Source organism: Alternaria hordeiaustralica (genome assembly GCF_023758085.1).
Source record: "Alternaria hordeiaustralica strain BMP 2776 chromosome Unknown scaffold_53, whole genome shotgun sequence".
Taxonomy (NCBI): Eukaryota; Fungi; Ascomycota; class Dothideomycetes; order Pleosporales; family Pleosporaceae; genus Alternaria; species Alternaria hordeiaustralica.
The window spans coordinates 27,983-54,163 of NW_026056825.1; the positions used below are offsets into that span (position 1 = coordinate 27,983).

At 36.5% G+C, this 26,181-nt stretch overlaps 4 protein-coding genes across 4 annotated transcripts; 3 read left to right on the forward strand and 1 right to left on the reverse strand.

The window, feature by feature from the left end:
• Positions 1-465: 465 nt before the first annotated feature.
• On the forward strand, positions 466-1,739 carry J4E84_011047 (uncharacterized protein; the record flags this gene model as incomplete). Its single annotated transcript, XM_049393602.1, has 2 exons — positions 466-643; positions 1,117-1,739. 2 exons carry the CDS (start codon positions 466-468, stop codon positions 1,737-1,739), a joined length of 801 nt encoding a protein of 266 aa, XP_049238677.1.
• A 316-nt stretch (positions 1,740-2,055) lies between these two features.
• Positions 2,056-3,330, reverse strand: J4E84_011048 (uncharacterized protein; the record flags this gene model as incomplete). Its single annotated transcript, XM_049393603.1, has 1 exon — positions 2,056-3,330. The coding sequence occupies one exon, from the start codon at positions 3,328-3,330 to the stop codon at positions 2,056-2,058; it is 1,275 nt and encodes a 424-aa protein (XP_049238678.1).
• Positions 3,331-4,582: 1,252 nt separating this feature from the next.
• On the forward strand, positions 4,583-6,481 carry J4E84_011049 (uncharacterized protein; the record flags this gene model as incomplete). The annotated part of the gene is made up of 3 exons (XM_049393604.1): positions 4,583-4,947; positions 5,015-6,217; positions 6,274-6,481. 3 exons carry the CDS (start codon positions 4,583-4,585, stop codon positions 6,479-6,481), a joined length of 1,776 nt encoding a protein of 591 aa, XP_049238679.1.
• Positions 6,482-8,939: 2,458 nt separating this feature from the next.
• On the forward strand, positions 8,940-9,821 carry J4E84_011050 (uncharacterized protein; the record flags this gene model as incomplete). The annotated part of the gene is made up of 1 exon (XM_049393605.1): positions 8,940-9,821. The coding sequence occupies one exon, from the start codon at positions 8,940-8,942 to the stop codon at positions 9,819-9,821; it is 882 nt and encodes a 293-aa protein (XP_049238680.1).
• Between the last annotated feature and the right edge of the window lie 16,360 nt (positions 9,822-26,181).

The following is a 26,181-nucleotide window of genomic DNA, read 5'->3' on the forward strand; positions in this document are numbered from 1 at the left end:
GGGGACTTGAAATCCGACATCGCCTAGAGGCTCTGCAGATGTGCTTCCAGATGCAGCGAGAGCAGGGTCCCCTTCAGAGCTAGAGATTCATCGGAGGCTGGCTGAAGAATTCTTCATCGTCGTCCTACAACTCACGTTTTCCTGTTTATGGCCATGGACGAGCCTTTGTGGCTTGAAGTTCTAACTCGACGAGGAAGAAGAGGAGAAAGATGGCTGTCGAGATCGTGCAGCTAGAGTTCAGCTCCTCATTTTTGCACTGCAACATACCGATAGCGTCGCTTCCACCGACCTCAAGGTGCCTAAGGGACTGAGTTCTAGAGCGACGCGAGAGGGTGAGGAGAGAATGATCTTGTCGTACAAGATGTATATAAGACGCTGTCGGGCGGCGTCTTGTTGTTTTCACCAGAGCACATTCTGCAGCATCTCCTCTATCGACTGAGCCTCCAACACTTGTACACTTTCACCATGCGCTTCAACAACGTAGCTGGACTTGCCCTGGGGCTCGCCATCCCCACTGGCGCCCTGTCTGTCCCTCGAAATGCAGCTCCTGAGCCTGCTGGCAAAATCGTTGCGCAGTTGTTCTGCGACATTGTCGGTGGTCTGGTCACTGTTGCAAAGCAACAGCCCCAAGCCACGAGCTTCTGTTCTTCTTACCTCAAAATCCCTGTAGTCACAAAGACTTCTACGGTGACTTCCTTCACTGCGTAAGCTGACACCACGTCCATCTCCACTGGCATGATCTTTCGCTTACAACACACAGTACCATTACGGCAACTGCAACGATCACCTCGGGATCGACCACGACCACCGATGCAACCAACACTATTACGGCCACTGATACTGCCACTGCAACGGCGTCTGCCACGATCACCGAGACGACGACAACAACCGAAACCATCAACACAGTCGCATACTCTTCAATCACTGCATGCGCATCCCCAGGAGCTGTACAGAAGCGGGGCGCTTATGTTCCCCCGAAGAAGCCTTCATGCTTCAACAACTACATCGAAGGCCAAGCCCTCTCTTCAGCATGCAAATGTCTTGCGGTGCCTACCTCTAGCACGACTACCACGACAACTTTGAGCCTCCCCACCACCATCACAACTTCAGTCACAGTAAGTCGCTACCAACTCTACCAATCCACATTGTTCGTTGCTAACCAACACCTCCCCCAACAGGTACCCCTGACTATCCTCGCAACCGCAACCAACACCGACACCGCGACCGTCACAAACACCATCACCAACACCGCGACCGAAACCTCCACAGTCACCGAGCGCACAACCATCATCACAGGCACCCAACAAGTCATCGCGATCCCCACCTTCACCGTCTACGCCATCGGCGGCGACAACAGCGGAAACCCCATCGCGGACGCCAGCCGCAACGTCCCCAACACCGTCGGCAACTCACGAGGCCTGAGCCCCGTCCTCCAGTTCACCACCGTCGACAACAACAAGCTGCAGGTCCTGAACGGGCCGTACGCCGGCTCCATCGGCAAGACGAATCCTAATGTAGGCGCGAGTGAAGCGTACGTCTTGTTTGGAAGAAACGATGCTGGGCTGCAGGAAACGGTTTGCCAGGTTACGTACAATGCTGCTGATGGGACGTGTCCGTTGTCCTGTGTGGCTGCGAGGGGAACGACGAGTTATGATTGTGGTGTTTATTGGAGGATTGCTGGGGATGCTGATGTCGGTGGTTGCTATAAGTTTACTCCTTATGCTGTTGGTGGGCCTTAGATCCTGGCTACAGTAACTTCTATATGACAATCGCAGTGGGAGAAGAAGGGTGGTTGGTTTTATAGTAATAGTACTATTACACGATATACAAAATCTACACACAGAACCTCTCTTCAATCGCCAAAGCAAAAAGCGAAAGAACGCTCCTCTGTTATACGACAGCGAAGCCAACAAGCGAGGCCCGGAATCAATCGTAGCCAAAGCTTCCAACCATCCCCCGTAAAAGAAATCGAAAAAAACATACTAAAAGGCAGAACCGGCTGACACAAGTATATACAAAACGAGAACCATCTGCACAAATACCCAGTGTCTCAAACTAGATAGCAGTGCGCTGATTACGATGCGAGTAATCACCGCGTTTAGCAATGGCTCCGTTTTCACACTTTGTGCCTTCAGCCACGGGGATCATGATAACCTTGCCGTGGTCGCAGAGACCGAACTTCGTTCCGTCGGACGAACACACGACAGCGCCGTCGGGGGAGCAGGTTTCTTTGTCTGAGCCTGGGTTTGCGGGTGCGGGTGAGGCGGGTGCGCCTGATGGTGTTGGTCTTAGAGGCGCGACGGGCGATGCTGCTGGAGACTGGCCGGTTGGTTGGGGCGCTGGAGCTGCGGCGGGGGTCGTGCCCGTACCGGCTGCTGGATTGGGTGGGAAGACGCCGTCGGTGTTTGTTGGCATTGGCGCTGTGACCGTTACGAGCGTGCGGAGGGTGGACTCGGCAGGCTTGGGCTTGGGTGAGCAGGCGGACTTGGTGCCAGACGGAGCAGCTGGCGGAGCGGGAGGGGGGCTTACTGGAGCTGGGCTAGCGGCAGATGGAGGCGTAGCAGCGGGTTGGTAGGCTCCTGAATCCGGGGAAGGACTGGCAGCTGGAGGACTGGCGACTGGAGCACCAGCGTCGGCATTGCCGCTGCCACCACCAGCATCAGCACCGCCGGTGCTGGGTTGCGAAGTTGCGCCAGTGCAAAGATCTACGAAAGGGCCTTTGCCAACAGACTTCACATACTTTCCTGGGTTCTGGAATGTGAAATCACTGCTCTCTTTTGTCGTACCGCAAGACTGCGGGACTGGGATGTTTGCGACTGCCATGTCGGGGAGAGCATCGAATGCAGTTGTGTCGTCGGCACCGCCAGAAACCGTAACAGGCGCACAGTTCATGTACATCTCGCGGTTTCCAATCTTGTTGAACCACGTCCACGCTGTTGTCATGACACCGTTAGGAAGCTCTGGGGGGATATCGAACTTGAAGGTATTGTCGAGGCTGGGACCAAATTCATCCAGGTTGGCTTCTGCAGACACAGGGCAGCCACCCTCGATGGAGTAGATAACTTTCCACACGGAGTCCTTTGTAGGCTCCTTGTCGGTGGTGACGCTGATCTGGCATGAGCCTCCACCATGGACAGCTGTACCAGTGAATGCGAGAGTCTGGGATGAACCGACCTTCCATTCGTTCATGGTGTTCACTGTGTACGGTACGGCCTTGCACGGAAAGTCGGAACCGCTAGCGTCGAGAGGTGAATTGTTGGGATTGCCGTATGGCACGGGACTCTTGAGAATCATGTGTGCGTTTGCAGAGAGCGGGGCCATGGCTAGCATGGCTGCCGCAGCGAGAATGGTCGACTTGAAAGACATGGTGTTTCCTAGACCAGCTGAGGGGTGTACCGTATAAGTCGAAATGTTGGTTCGGATGTCTGGAATCGAGATATGTCTTGTCAAAGACTTGTCGCAAGTAGTTCTTGGAAGAGTAAAATGAAGGTCTCGTAGAGTTGCGTAGTTGGTATGAATGTCGTGCTCGTATTTGCGATGAGTTGTGTAGGAAGAATAATGAGAGTCTTTAGTAGGCGCGATGGTAAGGACCGTGGCGGCGTTGTAGAGTCATAACACAACAGCCTTAGTAATACGTAATGTACAATAGCTTCACAATGAGACAAAGCCTGGAGATTATATACTTGATGCTGGGAGGTGAAGGTGAGTATTCAACGTCTCCCGGCGAATTAGCGCGCGCCATCGTTGCGCCAGCGCTGTGACCGTGAGTTCTTGATGAAGACTGCAGATGCCTGAACAGGTACAAGAAACCGCGGAAGGCCCACCGAAGACATGTACTTCCTACCTTTCTTGTTTCATGAAGTGCACTTGATTGGGTATCCAGCCATGATAGACCCTAGATCCGTAGAGATATAGCTGGGATGCACAGCGGCAAGAAATATCCTGGTGGAGACCGTTAAGCGCCACTAGTTACCCAGGCGGAAGGAAGGCATAACGCGTTTCAGATTTTCCAACTCTTGCCATCCATACTCCGCTCCCAGGAAGCGAGTCTAGAGCTCGTGTGACTGAAAGACTTCGGGCACGTGGGAATGGTGATCTGATGAATGTGTATGAATTGAGGGTGTTCATGGGTTGTAGGGCGCTGTGCCGCAACAAAACGTTCATAATGCGCAGTGATTGGTACATCGATGGTGTATTCTGGTGCATCAAGGGTATTGTGATGCATCGTGAAGTGAGCAGGCGGACTCCCGACGTCGGGACGTGAAGGGTAAGGGAAAGAGCGCGTGGAGCCCTGAGGACCTTGGGACGCTTGCGGACTAGCGGGTCTTGGCAACGTTAGCTGGACCGCAACCGCGAAAGCATCCGTCACCAGCCAGGGACGCGCAAAAGCAGTCGCAATTCGAACGGACTTCCCTATCGGTCGCAGTGCAGGGGTAATCGCGAATCGACCAGCCTTCTGACGGACCCCGTGACCCATTCGCCGCATTCGGAGGCCCCGTCGACATCGCGACGCGTTTAGTGTTCGCGAGCTCTGCTGAGCTTCCTCACATCTCCTACACGACCATCGACCGTGTCAACAGCCATGTTTACGAGTACGGGAAAGACGGCGCCGCCCCAGGCCTTCATGTCGAGTTATGCGCCGCGACTGCGAAGCCACGGAAACTCGCTGATATCGCCCATTGTTCCGCCTTCGAATACCCTCCCTGCGCCGCGCGTGACAAAACGCGGGACTGCCGTTCTCAGCTATGCGGAGGATGCCTACGATGATGACGATTTCGAGGATAGCGATCGGCCGCGACGTGCGACGGGCCTGCGAAGCGTACAGAAGATCGACCCGAACAGCGCAGACCACACGGCGCAAATAGCAGCGCTGGGCGAGGAGCTCACTGCGCCAGTCGATATACAGGGAATCTGGCGGGATTGGATGGGCAGGCCGAAGCGCACACTGTATGTGGCATGGTGGCAGGATTAAGCCATGGGACGCATCTCGCAATAGAAGGCTAACACACTGCAGTACGGAGAAGCAAGTCCAGACGCAGTCAGTCTTGCCTGTCACGTTGATTCCGATCCGGATAGACATGGACATTCAGGCTTTCCGGCCTGAGGCACCGCTCCCGACGCCCTCCAACGCGCGCGAGTTCGGCATCAACGAGAATTTACCTGCATACAAACAACCCGACGTCACTCCCGCATACAGACTCAAGGACTCGTTCCTTTGGAATCTGCACGAGGCTTTGACGACACCCGATCAATTCGCGAAGCAGTTCGTCGATGAACTAGATCTGCCAAACGACCGAAAGCCCCTCATAATCTCCCAAGTCGCAAATCAGATTCGACAGCAGCTGGAGGAATATGCCGGTGTTGCGCTACACCCTCTATTCCACTCTGCAAACTCGCCCGCTGTCCAGGGAACAAACGGCAAGACCGCACTGCCTGCATCATCCCGCGATGGCACCTCAACACCACAAGTACCAGCCACGAACGGCGCGTCGACCCCTATGACCAATGGCGTATCGCATACCAATGGCGCACAGACGCCAGCGGGCATTCCAAATGGCATCAGCGCAACTGCGACCGCAATGCCGTCCGAAGAGCTTCACAACCCAGACGATACCTACCGCTGCATCGTCACCCTCAACATCAACCTCATGAACCGATTGTACACCGACAAGTTCGAGTGGTCACTATTACATCCACCAGGTTTCGCGGAGATGTTTGCTAAGACGACGTGCGCGGATCTGGGGCTATCGGGAGAATGGGTGAACGCCATGACACATAGCATCTACGAAGCAGTCCTGCGACTTAAGAAGGAAGCCTGCGAGAATGGCGGTTTGGTGGGCGATGGCGAGATCGACAACGATGCAGTGGAGCCTACTATTGGTGCAGGTTGGAGATACGACCAAGAGCATCTCTGCGACGAATGGGAACCGAAGGTGGAAATCTTATCACCTGAAGAAATCGAGAAGCGCGAGGGGGACCGTGAAAGGCAGATCCGACGACTACGCAGAGAGACAGCGCGCTTCTCCTCGACCGCAAACATGACGGGCCAACCCGCCAACGAATTCTTCAACAACATCGAAGGACAAGAGAACATGGGCCGCGGCGAGCGCAGCAAAAAGAAGAGACGATTCAGGAGTTTGAGCCCAGTTGGAAGAGGCACGCCAAGCGCCGAAGGAGGATCCGGCTATGGCGGGCAGGGTGGAGGGCTTCAAGAAGGGTATGTGACAATACTGGCATTGTGCATTGTGATATTGGAACTAACAACAACCACAGGGAGCGACAAACATGGAGATGCGCACACTGCTGGGTCTGGGGAACTGCCGTCTGGGCTGTTCGCGACGGTCCAAAAGGCCCACGCACCCTCTGCAACAACTGTGGCTACCTCTACGAACGAGACAAGAAGTTGCCGCCTTGGTCGGAAAACCTCTTCTACCACGAACGGCCACAACATGAAGTCCAACAGTACCGACCACAGCGGTGATAGACTTGCAGTCGTCTATGAAGGGGTTTACTTCATCGGTGTTAGGGGTTCAGCCTGGATCGCAGTTATCCATCCGAACGGCATTTCTTTTCCGTTCCTGGACACTGCCGGTGGGTGTTTGATGTTCTATCGCATTTCATGGAGCGTGGCGTCTTGGGCTCGACATCGTGTTCATCACGACAGCAGGGCTTGTAAAACAACGTACCTTTCTTGTTCCTTACGGATTGCAGCATAGTGTTGCCTAATTGGCTGGGTTCAACTTCCGTCGTCTAGGCCTGTCTGGAGGACTTTGCCATTTTGAAGGACCAGTGCCATGGTCTGGGTTTGGACGCACCGGCACATGTCTGCCTTGCAGACACGGGTACGGGTACGGCAGCGGACTCTCCAACAAACTGGCTCTGGCTCAGCCATCGAAGATGCGGCACAGCACCGGCTTTTCCCATTCCCAGTCCCTCCATATCCCCTGTTCTGTACACACAAGGAATCGTACGATCGACAGAGGACAAGATAGTGTATACTTACTAGCTGGCACTGCATATGCATTCCTATTGTTCCTTCCTCGTTTTCTCTTGGCGCCTTATTGTGTGTTGCCTTGGCCACGCGTCCTTTTCGTATCGCATTCAGCCTATCATGACTCTTCTTGTCGATGTGGAGACTGGTATTGAGGGTGAGCGCAGAAGAGCGCCGGATTTGGGCACGTTGCGTGGCGCTCATGGCGGTGGGAGTGCGCGTGGGTGGCGTGTCAAAGCATCGTGGCTTCGTATTCAGAGGAATGCAGCGAAGTGGCTTTTTTTCGGAGGAGTTCGCGAGCTATAGTGTTAAGCTTTTGTACGAATACGACTTTGGAGATCAGGTTAACAAGACTCTGTTTTTAGTTCAAGATACAAAAGTTGTCTGTTGTATCAGCAAGAAAGGTTGGCATCACATTCGTATCACGAAACCGCGAAGGAACTTGTTCATATGTGGCACCACTCTAACCCCCATCCTATTGTCCCAGTCCATCTTCCTATTGTGCACCCAAAGCGTCATCCACCGTCCACGTACCTTAGTCATCCACCCATCTGCATCCCCGATCATCATGACTCCTAGACATCCAACGCATGAGCCAACACACATGTCTCATTACACGTACATCAACGCTTCTCACACCCTAGTAGAACACCTCACACCTCACGTGCTGAATGTACCCAGGTATTCCATTGCGTGTTCAATAGAAACACAATAGCAAGCGAAATGGTGCAGGACTCATGCACCGCCCAACCAACGCGCAGATGGCTACCTGGGTACTTGATGAAGGAAGAAACGACCAGCATGCATTTTACCCGGTTTCGTACGACGTTGCACAAATCCATGGCTATTGCATGTGAGAACGTGACGATGGCCAGGGCAGTTGCAGAGAAGGAACGTGACGATGGATTCTTGTGTAACGATGCGAAGGTACCTGGCGACCAATGAGGTACTCTATACAGGTATGCTGAAGTACCGAATCGTTGATCACGATCCCTATGCCTATTGTCATTCCAGCTTCGGCAAGGCTGTACACGCGCGCTTAGCCGCCTTGGGCTTTTTCAAATTCATCCCCATCCACACACCTCATACGTTCCCTCGCACACATTCGCTAACCCCAGACCTAAATAAAATCCTCCCATCCTTCAAAACCCGCGGCCCATCATACCGTCATCGAGATCAACCAGTCGTTCTTTCCCACGTCCGAAACTAGACTAGCACCACCGTTTATTGAACACAATAGCAACAATGGATCTATCCCGGAAAGGCTCGGTACGCAAACTACATTGCCGGTAATGGGTCTAGACTAGCACTGCTGCTAGCTATTATGCAGAAGTATGTGGCGCATACCAGGTATGTTTGTGTTGTCGCGCGTTTCTTCCTATTGTGCTAGGTATTGTGTTGGGTGTTTCAGGTGTGGGGGTGCAGGCTGCGCAGGTGTGAATAAGGCGGAAGGCGGGCGGACGCGGGAGGATTGGGGCGTCCACTGCAGCGGGTGGGGAGTGTATATATAGGTTACGTGGTGGCATGCTTCGGGGGATGAGGTTTGTGAATGTGCGGGTATTTGAGGTTTGGATGTGAGTGTGCTTTTGTGGATTGAGGATGTTGATGGATGGCTTTTGCTGACTTTGGATACAGTCAGCGTGCACACAACGAGAGGATACCAATACCGACCGGCGAACGGCATCGACGGCATTACTGCATCGTCATATCACGATCATATACCGGTTTATTGCATCTTCCTATCGATCTTCGTGGTCGCGCAACATCTATCGGCAAAGCGTTTAACCATCAACATTTGCCAGTACGGTTACCGAACTCGCATGACCGCCGCCTAACCCGTCACACCAACATCACGCCACAACCTCACGATCAAGATACCCACAGACAGTGTCTTCCAAGCCACGAGACGTGATTCCTTGGCCAAAAGAACCATCCATTGATATATGCCATGGACCCATTCCGCAACAACAACGCAGCAGTATCCATCGCAAAAGCCACCACACTCCACAACATCGCATCATCAACACTATCATCCACACCGTTCAACACACTTCCAGCACACTCCTCAGCATACCAATCATACCAAGAAGACAATCCCGCACCCCCCGCCTACCACACCGTCGTAGACCCCACCCTCCCCATCCCCAACATGACAAACCCATACGACCCCCAAGAAGAAGACTGCGACGCTCAAGAAACGCCAGACGACACACCCGAAATCACAATCAACGCTGCGACACAGATCCGGGGCCACGGGAACATCATCTCCATTGCACAGATGGACAGCGTGAGGATAGCGAATCTCATTGCTACTGTGCTCAGTGGCGAGACTATTGAGACGAGTAAGACGGGGGAGGAGGATGGTGCGGCTGGCAGGCCTCTTACACCAGAGAGTCCGACTACGGCACGGGGGGAGTGTACGTCTACGACGCAGGTTAGAGGCGTGAAGCGGTACTCTAACATCAATATCACGGTTAACTGCGGCGCGACTATCATAGGGGATAGGAATATCGTCGGACCGGGTTTGGGCGATATCGCGAGGCAGATGCAGATGGCGCAGAGGAATCAGGCGGCGTTGCTGGCTCAGCAACGGTTGCAGCAACAACAAGCTGCTGCGGCGGCCGCCGCGGTGGGGGGACAAGCACAGAGGATGTCGTCGCCACCGTTACAACAAAGAAATCTCTCGCCGAACGGAGTTTTGTTCCCGTTGAAGCCTGCGACGCCGCCGATGAGTCGCAGCTCTAGTTTGAATAGCGAGGTGGGAGGTGTGGGGAGGAAGAGGAAGTGTGAGGATGGTGGGGAGGGGGCTGCTGCGAAGAGGCGTGGTTGAGGCACGGAGAGCCAGATGCTCTATGGATGCAGGATGGCCATCATTGGATTTCTCTCCTTCTTCATCTTTGGAGCCGGGGATACGGTTCGGTCGAGCCAAGTCTTCTGAGATGTGGTTGGCGTTCTTGGAGCCTCATGAATAACGAGTTATGAGTAGAAAGGCCTTCATGGCTTTGTAGGATAATGTTGGATATACACGGTGGAGCTATAATAATGTCAACGTTCGAGTCATATCTGTTGGTCTCTGTCATTCCTCTCTGTTATTCCCGACTGAAGTCGAGTACTGCAAGGCGATACCAAGCCTTTCACATGTCACTCGTGGATGCAGCCACAAGTTTAGCGCAGCAGGCCAGCACAAGTACTAGATAAAGTAAGGGCGTGGCACAGAGTGTAGATGGAGCTGTGTGCGAGGGTGCAATATCAGCGAGATGCTAATAACGCAGCGGCAGATAATAAATAGCGTGTGAGCTCTCTAGAGGACAGGGATTAACTATGTTTCTAATAGCTTACGTTATTACTATTATTATATAATCTTATATTAGACTTAGTTAATATTATAATATAATAATATAGCTACTAATATAATATTAGGCTACTAAAACTTAAAAAACTTTTACTTTTCTCTAACGTAACTATAGTAACCTAACACTAACTACTACTTATAACTACTACTTACTATCTTTATATATTTTTTTTATTTATTACTATATCTATATAGTATTAACTATATTTAGAAGCTACTACGTCTATGCTTTATACTTTATAGTAGTATTTTAAAGAAAGTTAACTTAATACTCTTATAGTAACTAGCCTAGATAAAAATATATTTTTATTTACTTTAGTTTATAGAACTACTTATTAAAAAAGAGTAGCTTACTAGTAGTAGCTACCTTTCTTATTAGTTATATAGCTACTATAGAAATAATAATAAAGTATATTATTTATATACTAGAGTTTAAGTTCTTAGTAGTATATAAGCTATAATAGTTAGAGTAAAAAAAATTAATATTTTTTATAAGCTTATACGCTATATTAAAGTACTAGCTAAGTAGTATAAAAAAGTTAATAAAAGCGTTCTTAAACTAAGTATATTCTACTAAAGCTATAAAACTATATCTATTATCTATATTAATAGCTACTTTTAATCTCTATATAGTAATAATACTAGTAAGAGGCTTTAGAGTAAGATGCGTATTTCTTAGAGAAGATAATATAGTTATATATTTATTAGTTATATTTAGTTAGTTAGTTAGTTATTTAGTAGTAATTATTTAGATTTTAGAGATAATAGTATAAGTGTATAGAAAGACTTTTTTATATAGCTTTTAAGTGCTTTACTTATTATTAAGTAGAAATCTAAATCTTAAGTAGTAATACTTATAGCTTAAAGAGCTACTAATTCTAAAAAGGTAAGAACTATTACTAGTACTCTAAAGAACGTATAACTAAATCTTTTACTTACTTTTAGAGGTATAGCGTTAAGTAAGCTAAGACTTAAGGCCTTAGTACTACTATTTCTAAAGTAGTTAAAGCTTCTAAATCTTTTAAGCTAGCTAAAAAGCTATTTTAATACTAAATACTTTATAAAAAGATTATAATATAATTATATACGCTTATTAGCTTATAACTAATAAAGTAATATATTCTAAAGCTTTATAGTTAGAATATGTATACTAAAATCTTAGTAAAAGCGTACTTCTTCTATTCTTTATACTTATATAATAATAATATTTAGAACTTTAAAAATTAAAAATATAAGTAGCTTATATCTAATACTAAACGCTGTATTACTACGTTAGCCTCTCTAGGCCTAAGAGACGGGGCCTACAGCGTACTTATTTAAATTAAGTAATTACGTAATTACGTAATAACGCGTTACTATATTAGACTCTAAAAGCAAACTTAAAAAATCTCTAACGTAAGCCTAGATTTGTAACTTACAACACTTACACCTGCACTACTACTACTACTACTACTACTATTACTACTAACATAATAGTTACTACGCACGTAATTGCGATAGGCTAACTGCTTTACATTTATTATATATTACTAATAGCTATCTAGACTATTAACTAGCACTAGCACTAGCCTTATGCAATTGCGCAATACTAAAAAGAAACTAAGTAAGCCTACTGCTAGCACAAAGCCTCTAAACTAACCTAAGACACCTACATAATATCTATACAACACCTACACAAACACTAGCGACCTATATTCTATACGTAATTACCTATAAGCTAGCTACATTAGCTATATTGCGCAACTGCTACTTACTATCTACATTTACTCTTGCCTACCTATCTGCCTGCCTATTCTCTATCTATACTAACAACTTCTAAGCTCTTATAGCTATAGTCTAAACTTTATAATAATGCTTAAGTTATTCTAGAGCGCCTATAACTACTATTTCTTAGCTTACTAGCTTTGTTGCTGCTATACTTATGCTTATAGCTTATTTCTTATCTCTCTAATAATTCTAAGCGTCTCTAACTTCTAGAGTAAAGTCTAGAGATAGAGTCTATTTAACTATATCTACCTTTTTACTACTGCCTGTACTAGCACTATTGTTATATTGTATATTACGTCTACTCTTTTCTAACGCTTAAATTTCTTCTAGGTAAAGGCCTTATCTTTCTTCTTCTTTGTAGTATAGCATATAAATAGCGCATTTGTCTAGAATAGCTTAATAACAAAGAGTACGTCTGTATAAAGATAAGTATATAGTGCCTTATTTTCTAGATTAAATTCTCTTAGTAGAATAATATCTGCAAACGTTACTACTATATTCTTAAGATTATCTTTGTATATCTATACTTAAAGGTATAAGGTATTAAAGATTGTATTAGTATTAGCGATGCTAACCTTGCAGAAGACTAAGCCTGTTAGTAGCACTAGGTAACTGTTGTCTAGGCTAGGCACTAAAGAGTTAGAAGTACCTATCTAGGTAGTAGGTATAAAGAGGAAAGCAGAGGTTAATATCTTTAAGGTAATGTTAGTGTTAGTATTAAGCTTAGAAGTTGTACCTAGGTATTTAGCTAGGTATTTAGCTAGGTATTTAGCCTAGGTATTTAGATTTCTTAGAGATGTAAGAAGTTCTTTAAGATGTTAGATAGAAAAAAAAGAAGAAGAAGAGAAGTATTCTCTATATGTAAAGCTTTTTATAATCCCCTCTAGACTACTATTCTCTATACTATAGTTTACCTGCGTAAATATCTTTTTGCATTTTGTAGCAGTATAGTACTACAATTTAATATTGCTCTTTAGACCTAAAGTTTACCTACGCAGCGCCTCTACCTACCTAGCTCTATAGCTAAGAGAAAGGCTACATTATGCCGCGTTCTAACTTCTACTCTAACTTCTACTCTTTCTACTAAGGTCTCTGCTAAAAGCTTTCTCTTAGAAAGCTTCTACATTAACTTTTAAGAATATTTTAATATTTCTATAGCTCTGCAGCTTACCTATTACTACCTCTAAGTCTACCTCTAAGTACACTAGAGAAGCCTCTATTGCTATTACTCTCTATAAGCACGTTATTATTATTATTAAAGCACTATATCTACAGTAAACGTTAGAGAGAGAGAGTTTTATTAAATTCTATAGTTACATACAGCAAGTACATAGTGTTTAGAAAATACACCTATAATAAGATTACTATATAGAGTTACTAACTGCGTTTTGTTGCTCTGCTCTGTATTAACACTTTACTATAATTACTACGTTAGTACTTCTAAATAATTTATAAGTCTTCTAGGTAATTATAAGTCTATATAAAACTAATCTCTTACTAGTTATATTACTTTACTACTTTACTAAGAAGCTCTACTAAGTTACTTTATTATTACTATATTAATTACTTTTTATATAACTACGTTACTATTATAAAGATTATATAAGCTACTTTATATTTATTAAAAGAAAAACTATTAGAGAAGCTATTTTAAAAGCTATTCTAGTAACTATAAAATAAGATACTATCTATATAATAAGAGATGTAATCTAGACTTTCTACTCTAAATATATACATTCTAGAGCTATTAATATTTCTATTAATATTTCTATTAATATTTCTATTATTCTAAAGAGTTACTTAGCTAGAGTAAGGCTTTCTATTATTCTTTTTCTTATTTTTACTTTTAAGAAGCTTACTAAGAAGATATATAATATATTTTATAGGTACTATTATTATATTTCTAAGAGCTAGATAAAGAATTATTCTATTAATAAGCTAACTAAAAAAAAGCTATTAATTATAATTACTATCTATATCTATAACTTTATATATAGAGTAAGGCTAAAGATAAAGCTTTTACTATCTCTATATATAGAGTAGACTATACTTTAGTAATATAGTACTATCTTTAGAATTCTTAGTATAGATAATAAGAAATAAGAAATAGAAAATTTAGCGTTTATAGCTTATCTTTTTTTACTTAATACTATTACTTAAATAGACGCTATAGTTACGTATTATAGTTACTTTAAATAAAACCTATTAGTAGTTATTATTAGATAAGTAACTACTAATTAATATAAAATGTAAGAGATAGTAAAGTAATAGTATATTATCTAGTAAGAATAAATAAATTATTACTTTCTAGATAATAATTCTCTAGATCTACTTATACTTACGCTAGGTTAAGTTATATAATATTATCTAACTATCTAAAATATAGATTTCTAATAATATTCTTTTTCTTAGCTTTAATTCTCTAGAGTTAGATAAAATAGATTATTCTAGGCTAAGATAGGCTATCTTATAGATTATTATTATCTAGTAATTAAGGCGTACGTTAGTAAATATAGAATACGCTATCTTATAAGAAAGTTATTTTTTAAACTTATCTTTACTTTTACTTAGTAATTTTCTTACTTACTACTAAAATAAGTAATAATAGAATATTATAGTAAATACTACTACCTACGCTAGTAGCTAGCGTCTTAGTAGTATTATATTAAGATCTTTTAAATTTCTTAACTATTACTTTTATACTAACTAATAATAATTAGATAAGTACTTCTAATCTTAATATTTTCTACTAGTAGCCTAGATAGCTTATAATAGCCTATTATAGACTATTATAGAGTATTATAAGTTACTAAGATATAACTAAGCTAATATAATACTAGTAGATAACTATCTATATTATACTATTTATTTTACTTACGTTTATACTTACTCTTAATAACTCTACTTTATTTAGCCTCTAAAAGACTTATCTAAAGCTATTATAGTCTAGAATAGCTTACTATAGACTCTACTAATATTTTAAATACTTTTATAGAATATAGTAAGTAAGCTATAAACCTTTATTACTACTATATTATATTTTTCTCTACTAGTAGTGTTAAGTACTTTAAAAAAGTTAGCTATTACTTTATTTACCTACTAAATAAGAAAAAGATTTTAGAACGCGCTAAGTATATTAGTTTTCTAAGTAGCTAGTTCTACGTTATAAATAGTAAAATCTACTATTAGTCTAAGTGCCTTAAGTACTAGATTCTTAACTAAAATTACTATATAGTAAGTTATAATACTCTATAATAGACTATTATAATCTATACTAACTTATTATATAGTTCTTTTAAGTAGAATTAAGTAATAGTTACTTTAATTACACTATTAGTAATCTTCTATAAAAGATTAATTAAAGTACTATTACTATCTATAACTATAACCTACTCTATTAAGTTAATAATTAAAGCGCCTAGATTATATCTTCTACTAATACTAATAGTACTAAGATTTTAGCTCTAGCTTAGTAGATTAAATTTATTTATAATTATACTACTTAAGAAATTTAGAGCTTTACTAATAAACTTCTAAAGATAGCTATAACTTTTAAGAAGATTATTAAGAAGTAAGTAGCTATTTTAGACTATTATAGGCTATTCTAACTTCTAATAAATAATATTATCTATATATAGAGAAGCTCTTTCTTTATAATAGTAAAACTTATTATTATTAGTTTACTACGTCTTTAGTTTACCTCTCTACTTCTAGTTACTCTAAGAAGTTAGTTTTAGTCTTTAATTAAGTTTACGTAGCTAAGTAAAAGCGTATCTTTAATAATATAATAGAGAATAGTTTTAAGAAAGTAAGTCTTTTCTATACTAAGCTATTATAGGCTATTCTAACTTATAATAGTATATAGTTATTAATTCTAAGAAGGTTTAGCTTAAGAAGATTATATTAGATAAAGCTACTAAAATCTATACTCTTAAGAATAGTAAAGTTAATACTATTTAAGATTAAAAGAGTATCTTTACTAAGAAAATTAAAGTAGCTAACATAATCTATAATAATACTAAAAATAAGTAGAATACTTTATAATAAGCTATTCTAAGTTATTCTAGTAGTATATAGCTTAATTTTAAAGTATTAGGTACTAGTTTAAGTATTTAGTAGTAAATCTAGTAAAAAAGTAGCCTTTAAGTATAATATTTAGAACTCTTAGCTTATCTTAGGTTATTCTAACCTATAATAGGCTTTAATAGCTTATTTTTTAGCGTATACCTAGCTTAGTAAGAATTACTAAAGTCTTATAAAATCTATTTTCTAAGTAACTTATAGAAATATAATATTTTATCTTAAAGTCTAAGATCTATAGAAAACTAATAAAAGTAAAGCTTTATAATATAGAATAGGTTATAATAATTTATAATAAATAGTATATAATTATTATAAGAATAGCTAAGATAAGCTATTAGGCTATAGTACTATTAAATACTATATTAAAAAACCTAAATTAGAAAAAAACTAGTAAAGGTATACTTAGTTTTATTCTTTAAGTATTATCTTAACTTATCTCTTTTCTTTTTAGAAGACTATCTATAGCTCTACTTAGATTTTTTCTTTTTAAACTAATATTAGAGCTATATACTTTTATTATTCTAAAACTTTTATAGCGCCTTTACGCTAATCTTTAGTTTTAGTTTCTAAGAGTTCTTTTTATTAGAGTAGCTTTACTATTTAATAAAATACTTCTACTAATTATTCTTATTATACTTTTAATCTAAGATTTAGTTAATATTATATATATTATTACTAAATTTATATATAGTATTAATACTTTATATTAGTAGATATAATAATTATCTAGTTAGCTTATATAGTTCTAGAAGTAATATGTAAAAGACTAGATAAACTACCTTTAGTTTAGGTATATTAATCTTAAACGTAGATAGACTAATTTAAGCTATTATACGTCTAGAGCCTATATACTTCTAATCTAGCTTCTTCTTTAGCTTAGTAAAACGTATATACTAATTAGAGATTAAAACTTAATTCTCTACCTTAAATAGAAGAGGTATTCTCTTCTTATTAGTATATACTTTCTAATAAGTATTAGCTATAATAATCTTTTTCTTATACTTAGCTTATAAACTAAGTATCTTTATAGTAGTAGAGAGCTTTATAAAGCTTTCTCTATTACTTTAAACTATACTAGACTAGTTTACCTCTCTTAAGTTTATACTATAATAGGCTTAAAAGAAAGTTATACTAGTAGTTACGTAAATACTATTATTATACGTAAATTCTCTAATAAATATTTATAGAGTCTAGTTATTCTATTCTAGCGTATAGTAATACTATAGATACTATTTTAGTATTTAGTTCTACTACTTAGTTTAACTATCTATTTAGAAGTAAAATATAAACGTAAGAACTTTTCTAAAGTTTAAATAGTATTAAAAGATATTCTAATACTTTATATTTATTAGTAGACTTTTATCTAAGATAACTTACTTTAGAATACTATATAAGTAGATAACCTTACGTATCTAGGCCTAGGTAAGATCTAGGCTATTCTAATTACCTCTTACTAAAATATAATAAGCTATCTTAGTAAGTTTATATATAATAACTAGTATTACGTTATAGACTTAGCCTTATATAGTACTAGAGAGAAGCTTTATAATAAAATCTATAGTAGCTTCTTTCTAAAGTTAATCTAGAGAAGGTAGAAGTTCTAGTAAGCTATATAGTTTATAGTAAGCTAGTATTATCTTATAGTAGGCTAAGTAATTATAGTAATACTTAGTAATATCTTTCTTTATACTCTTCTAGGTATATTAATATTAAAGCTTTTCTAATATACGTCTTACTCTAAAATATTCTACTAGTAGATTATTATAGTACTTTATAAGTACTTTTAACTTACTTTTTATATTAGTAAGCTTCTAAAGGTAACTATAACCTATAATAGATTCTAATAAGTTTATCTATTCTATATCTAAGTCTAATTCTTTTAAGAAGAATTTACTAGCCTTATTAAAGATATTCTAATCTTTTATAAACTTTTACTCTTTTAGTTTAGTTTAATTAACTTACTTAAATTTATTAAGCACTTTACTTAATTTATTTAGTAGTTTTAATTTAGAACTAGACCTTATTAGCGTAGCTATAGCTAAGAAAGCCTTTTTACTTTTATTAAGAATAATATTTCTTATAGGCTATATAAAGGTTTTATTATACTTCTAGACTAGCTTCTATAACTTAGCTATATAATTAAAGTAGCGTAATAGACTATTTACTAGATTAGTACTTCTAGAATAATAAATTAAGTTAAAATTATATTATATAAGTACTAAGTAAGACTAAACTTAATAATAGTTAAGAGCTTTAGTTTCTATAAACTACTTAAGATTTATATAATTAGTAAAGATCTTAAAATAGATACTCTTAAAGTAATATTACTAATATTCTAAACTTTTAATAATAGCTAATAGTTCTTAGTTATATATATTATAATTATACTCTACTATAATAAGCTTATATAAATAAAAGTTAACTAGATACTAGTTATTTAGCTTAGGTAATTCTATAATATATTAGCTTAGAATACCTAATATTATACCTCTAGATATATTAACTTTAACTTTTATTTTATAATCTCTTTTAAAGTAAGCTAAGATTAGTTTTTTTAAGAAAAAGTTCTTAAGCTTATAGAAAGCCTTTCTAGTAGCTTTGCTAATATCTAAAAACTAGCTCTTCTTTTTCTATATAGCGTAGCTACTCTTAGCTACGCTTAGGCTTTTCTAGATTAAAATAGTTAATAGTAAAGCTAATTTAGAAAAACTAGTAATAAATTAGTAATAGTAGTTTATAAAGCTAATAAATACCTAAATATTATAAATTATACGTAGCTTAAGCTAATTCTAGATAGTCTTAATATAGTTTTAGTTAATCTTAATTCTATTAGGTATAATAATATAACTAAGGTACTTAGTGCGTTAGATATACTACTTATACTTACTAAGCTTTAAATAAAGCTTAGCCTTACGTAGTCTCTATAAGACTTTCTTAATATATAATTTATATTCTTTAAGAGTATTTAAAAAGATAAGAATATTATCTAGATAGATAATATATAATATATTAATTAGACTAATAAAAGTTTAGTTAATATATATCTAAAACTAAGTAAGTACATTTATAAGGCTAAAAAGTATTATAGTATACTTAAAATAACTATATTAAGTATAAAATATAGTTTTCTACTTATTTTCTTTCTAGATATAAATTCTATAGTAAGCTTCTTATATATCTAGCTTAGTATAGTACTTAGCTTACGCTAAGTAGTCTAAAGACTCTATAATTAGAAGTAGAAAGTATTTATTCTTAATTATAATCTTATTTAAGCTATAATAGTTAATATATAGTTTTATAGAGCTATTCTTTTTCTTAATAAAAAAAATAAGTACGCTAGCTAGCAACTTTAAGTATTTTATCTACTCTTATACTATATACTCTTCTAAGTACTTTCTAAGAAGCTCTAACTTAGTTTAAGAAAGATTATATAATAGTATATATAGTAGATTTATTCTAAGTTCTAAGTTTAGAGCTAGATTTTATAAGCTATACTTAGTAATAATTACTAAGTTCTTTTTAAAATAAATATTAATAAACTCTATATATAGTAGAGGCATATTACTTATTTAAGCTAAGAATAAGTTATTCTAATCTACTATGTCTACTAGATAGATATATATATCTATACTAGAATTATATATACTCTTTTTAAATAATTAAATATCTTCTACTATAATCTTTTAAAAAGAGCTAACCTTTTTAGCTTTATTATCTTTAAAGAGTATACGCTATAAAGCGTAGTTTAACTTAGAGTTATAGTAATTAATCTATAGTAATTCTAAATATATAGTATATCTATTTAGATTAGATACTATAAATAGAATATACTACGTCTTTACGTAGCTCTATAAATTAGTAATAGTAATATTTACTTTAGTTATTTTATAGATAGTAAGCTTTCTACTATTAACTTCTTTTATAAGAAGATTAAGTAAAGAATTAATAACTAATTCTTACTTCTTTACTAATATAGTAGAGATAAAGTTTAGTTATAAACTACTATTAATTATTACCTCTTTAGGCTTAGATATTTTAAAAGTAAACTTTACTATTAAGAGTTAAAATAAAGTAAGCTATAAGGCTTTACGTAGTATTTTTATATTCTTATTCTTTTTATTTAAAGAGATATAGATAGTAAGGTAGAAAATTAATTCTTCTACCTCTAGTTTTATTCTAACTTAGACTTATTAGTAGACTTTTCTATAGTATTAGACTTATTAGCCTTTAGATATTTATTCTTATAATAACTAACTTTACTATATCTATAGTATATAATTTACTTTTTAGATACGTTATTATTATCTAAACTACTTCTCTTTAATCTATTCTAGGCTAATCTAGTATACTTAGTATTTTTTAGAGGTTTACTAGTACTCTAAATATTAGATTAATCTTAGGTAAATTAAGGCTTATTCTTCTTAGATAGTTATAGCTTATTTTTTATAATATAGAACTTTTATTAGAAAATAAAGTTAGTATATTCTTCTACTTATAGAAGTATAGAACGTTAGTTTATAAAAAGTAAAAGTAAGCTCTTTCTAATATTATTTTATAAAGCTATAGTATACTTTAGTACTTATATATTTAGTATTTAGTCTAATCTAAGTTTCTTTTATAGTAGCCTTATATAATCTAAAAAGTTTATAAAATTCTAATTACTATACTATATAGTGCGCTTAAGGTAATTATAAGTGTATTATTTACGCTCTTATAAGAAACTAAGTAAGTTTAATATAATATACTTAAGGTCTATTTATAATAGTATCTAAGTAGAGTTTTAGTACTTCTTTAATACTTAATAAGTATATTATAGAGTCTTTAATAGCTTAGAGATATATATAGTACTAAAATCTACTTTCTATATTTCTATTATAAAGCTTTATAGTATATAAAAAAAGTATAACTTATAATTCTACTTCTAGTAATTATATTATACTTAGTTAGTTTTTAAGAATAACTATAGAAGTTTAAATTTTAAAAAGCTTTTAGTAAAGAGAGTATTCTCTAAGTAAGTTATAGATAGTACTCTTACGTCTTTCTTAAGTATAGTTAAGTTATCTATAGTAACTTTAGTATAAAAATTCTATAACTTAGCTAGCTTAATACGCTTTAGTTAAAAAGTTCTCTAAGTATAAAAGTATTATAGCTTCTAGTCTAGAATAGCCTTTTTTAAAATATTTTAGATTTTATTAAAAGTAAGAATATAATTCTATAGTAATAGTAGTAGAATTAAACTATTACTAACGTTATTATTTATCTTAGACATAGAAGGTATTAGCTTATATACTTCTTTCTTAATAGAAGTTAGTACTAATAAACTTATAGCTAATACTACTACGTTAAATAGTTCTATATTATTATTAATATTTATTAGCGTATAACTATTACTATAAGTATTATAAGTAGATATTATATAATATAAGCGTATTATAAAGTAAATAATTTAAATATTAAATAAGTAACTACTAATTAATATAAAATATAAGAGATAGTAAAGTAATAGTATATTATTTAGTAAGAATAGATAAATTATTACCTTCTAGGTAATAATTCTCTAGATCTACTTATACTTACGCTAGGTTAGGTTATATAATATTATCTAACTATCTAGAATATAGGTTTCTAATAGTTATTATATTAATATTACTAGCTAAGAATAAAGATAAGGTTATAATTAATAGCTAAAGATAGGTATAGTAAGTTCTATTAGTAGTATTTCTATTACTATATATTATATTATTTCTAGTTATTTCTAGTTATAGTATAAAGAAAGTTATATAGGTAAGTATAGAATAAGTCTATACTATAGACTAAAACAACTATATTACTATAGTAATTGTTATAGACTAGCCTTAGAGTTAGAATATACTAAGTATTAATAGAATATTATAAGGCTTAGAACTTAAGAGGCTACGTATAGAATCTAGAGGTTTGTGTAGCAAGTCTAGACCTTACCTATATCTTCTCTATTCTAGCCTAGGCTTAGGCAAAGTCTAAGACTATTATATACCTCTAAACTTGTCTCTATTATATTAGTTAGAAAAGCAGCGTAGTGTTATAGAGAATGCCTCTACGCTAAGGTTATAGGCCTAATAGGCAACGCGTAGAGGTAGGTCTATATATATAGAGTTTTTAGACTATACAAAAATTTTACCTATATAACCTCTACTACGCCTACGTATAAAGTTATAATAACTCTAAACTATATCTAGACTAGAGTTATATTATAATTTTTTATAATTATAATATAGCTTTTGTCTAAGGCCTTACTTACACTCTAATGCAACTTACTTTTATTCTAACCTACTCTAAATTCTTTACTTTGTAACTTCTGCACCTACCTCTTTTAAAAACCTATTAGTTCTAGACTACGTCTGTACCTCTTATTATAAGGTTCTATATTATTCTTATCTAGCTTATAGCTCTAGTGCTATTTACTTTAGCTAGTTTTCTTAACGCGTAAACTAGTAGCACTAGTGTTACTACTACTAGCGCCTCTAGTAGCTAAGATCTAAGAAAGCTAACTAGTCTCTCTAGGCACAGCTTCTTCTATAACTCTAAGGTAAGAGCTCTAATTAAGTCTAGACTATACTCTAACTAACGTATAATAGAGTAAGCAGCGCTGCCTAGACTAGTATAAAGTTAAGAGTAACTCTAATAACTCTAACTTTACTAAGGCTAACTCTAAGAATTACCTATATATTCTATATATTACGCTGCTCTTCTAGTTTAGAAAGTATAAGTGTAAGCCTAGTGCTAGTTTATTCTATTTAGGTTCTCTTAAGAGTCTAGACTATAAGCTAACTTCTTCTAGGCTCTTTATATTCTTTCTATAGCTATTATAAGGCAAAGTACGCTTTATATATACTTAAGTTCTTTATTAACTCTAAGCTACGCTACGCGTTCTGTAATTAGAACTACTACGTTAAGTAGAGTACTAAGCGCAGAAACGCCTATATTATAGATCTAGAGACGTACAGCACTATATAGCTTATAACTAGAACTATACTAAAGTTCGCGCTGCGCTTTTACGTTCTCTACTACTACTTTAAATTAACTCTTACTATAGCTAAGTAAGGCTTTAGTCTAGCTACCTTTTACAAACTCTCTGCTTAACGCTAGTATAAGGCTTTACGCCTATCTAATAACTAGATATCTCTATTTAATCTTTCTTAGAGAAATATAGTTATTTCTATAGCATCTAGTTATAGCTTAAATAATTTAAATAATCTTACGCGTTTTGTTAGCAGCGCTCTAAACGTTATTAGTAGTTAGTTTTAGTAGTAGAAGAATATATTTAGTAAGATTATAGTATAGGCTCTAACTTTCTCTACACTATCTATATATTAACTTTTATTAGAACTAACTTCTACCTAGTACGCTCTTAAAGCACTGCTGCTAAGTAAACTATCTACCTCTAAGCAGCTCTAGTTTCTACTACTAAGCCTACTAGATTAATAACTAGTCTAAGAATAAATATAACTTAGATAATAAGAAGTATAGAGTCTCTGCGCGCTACGCTAACTACTATACTAACTTCTCTTATAACTACTCTTAAACTACTAGAGATACTACCTACTATAGTTACTATTACGTTAATATCTAGCCTAGCGCTATTTCTTTTCTAAACTTAAGCGCGTAAGCTCTCTCTACTATATATAAGCAGCGCAGTACTTCTAGGCGTAGTGCCTTAGTACCTATCTCTACGCAGAATTCTCTAGCGCCTTATATAGATATAGTCTACTATAGTACTAAAGCCTGTAAGAATATTAAGTAGAACTAGAATAAGCTAATAGAGAATTTTGCTAAGCAGCCTAGTAACTCTAGACTAGCTCTAGACTCTACTCTATCTACTAACTTCTCTACCTCTAACTAACTCTAGCGCTATATCTTAATATTATCTAGCTAGCTTTTATCTAACTCTAAGTCTAAGGCTAAATTAGAGGTCTACCTTTTCTAGATTCTACTATTATTAACTTCTAGCAGTAACACTTTGCGCTAAGGCTCTATTAAGTAAGAGACCTCTCTACTACTATATAATAACTATTCTACGCACTACTATGTTAAAGACTAACTTGTTCTAGAGCTGTCTTTCTAGAGCTTTAGCTATATCTAGAAGTAGCTTCTACCTAAGAAGAAGCCTTCTCTACTTAAGAAGAATCTAATTCTATCTAAGAAGAACCTACAATAGCAGCTAGAGCAGAAGTTTTCTAAGATTAAGAAGAAAATTCTAGAGCCTAATAAGTAGTTTAATATAAGTAGTAGTCTTTCTAATAAGTAGATCTATTATAAAATAGAAGATAACTAAGTAGACTTTATATACCTCTAGTCTAGGTCTATATAGTGCCTATAGAGTTACTATTCTTAAGATTTGTAGTGCGTACTAGATAGCGTAGGCTAAAGACTATTAAATTAACTTCTTTGTTATAGGCCTAAGGCTAAATTTATTATATACCTTTTCTTTTCTTATTATAATACACTAGTCTATTATAAAAATACGCGTCTCTATATTTAGCTTTAAAACAATCTAGCGCCTTAGTCTTAGAGAGTTTAAGTAGATTAACTTATATTAGTGTAATATAGCTAGCCTACTTTACTAAGGCCTTCTACTAGCTCTAACCTAGAGCGTTTTTTACCTATAAAACTTTCTCTACTATCTATTTACGCAAATTCTTATTATTCTTATATAGGTCTACTATAGGCTCTAGTTATACGTCTATTAGTAGCTAGCTTAGTAGAGAATCTACTACTACCTACTCTACTAGATCTATATAGATAGTCTTGTGCAGGTTTCTAGGTAGGTCTAAGGTAACTATAAGAGGAAATAGCACCGCTATTATAGCGTACTTTACTTAGAGCTAGTCTAATTTCTTACTAAGCTAGTTTGTCTTAATATTACGTATAGAGAACTATACTCTATTACTAACCTAGAATTACTTTATAAAGCAGCGCAACTAGTTTATAGCCTTCTATTACTACTACTAGGTAAAAATAATTACAGCTTAGACTAGATTAAGCCTAGACTTTAGGTGCTCTATAAACTAGATAGCGCAGCTCTTAGAGGTGTGCGTAGACCTCTTCTAAGGTAGAACCTACTATAGCGTCTCTACTATGTATTTATTAAGTAGTAGGTTTAGGCTAACCTCTATAATACTTAAGTTATAGTTATTTAAGGTAAGTTAATACGCTAGAAGGTAATTAGGCTAGTTAGTCTGTTTAAAGTTTACTATTATATATAGTACTACCTATACTTTCTAGTTTATGCGCTCTATGCCTCTATTAGTCTAGAGGTAGTGTAATATTAAAAGCAGCTAGTCTACCTTTGTAAGCTTATATAAGGTAGTCTAGAAAGCCTCTAACTAGTTAGAGCTATAGTCTATAATAAGAGCTAAGAGAAATCTATAGAAACGCTACTAGTAGTTATAGAATACCTACGTAATATAGTCTAAAGCTATAGAAGAAACTACTTCTAACTAGATAAATTTTAATAGGTAATCTATAATAACTAAAAGATACTATAGCAAGGTCTTATTGCAGGCTAGTAGTTCTATTATAAAGTCTATTAAGATCTACTACTAGTACCTATCTGCTACTAGAATAGGCTATAATAGCTCTTAGCGCTTCTTCTAAGAAAAGTAGGTAGCGTAGTAGTAGTAATTTCTAATATAACGCGCAATATTACTTAATATACTATTCTAGTAATAGTTTTAGTGTATATAGTAGAAAGTAATATTCTTCTCTAGATACTCTGCTAGGCCTAACTTATAGGCTCTCTAGATTACTATTATAGTAAGTAGCTTCTAATTTAGTAGCTACAAAACGCTTCTCTAAAGTAGTATACTATGTGCGCTAATAGCGTAGTCTCTAATTTACTAAGTTATATTAGCTTTAGGCAGAAAAGCTCTTGTACCTAGATAGACTACTCTCTACCTCTTAACGTAGCTAGAATTCTCTACTAGTGTAGCGTTCTATAGGCTTTGTATAT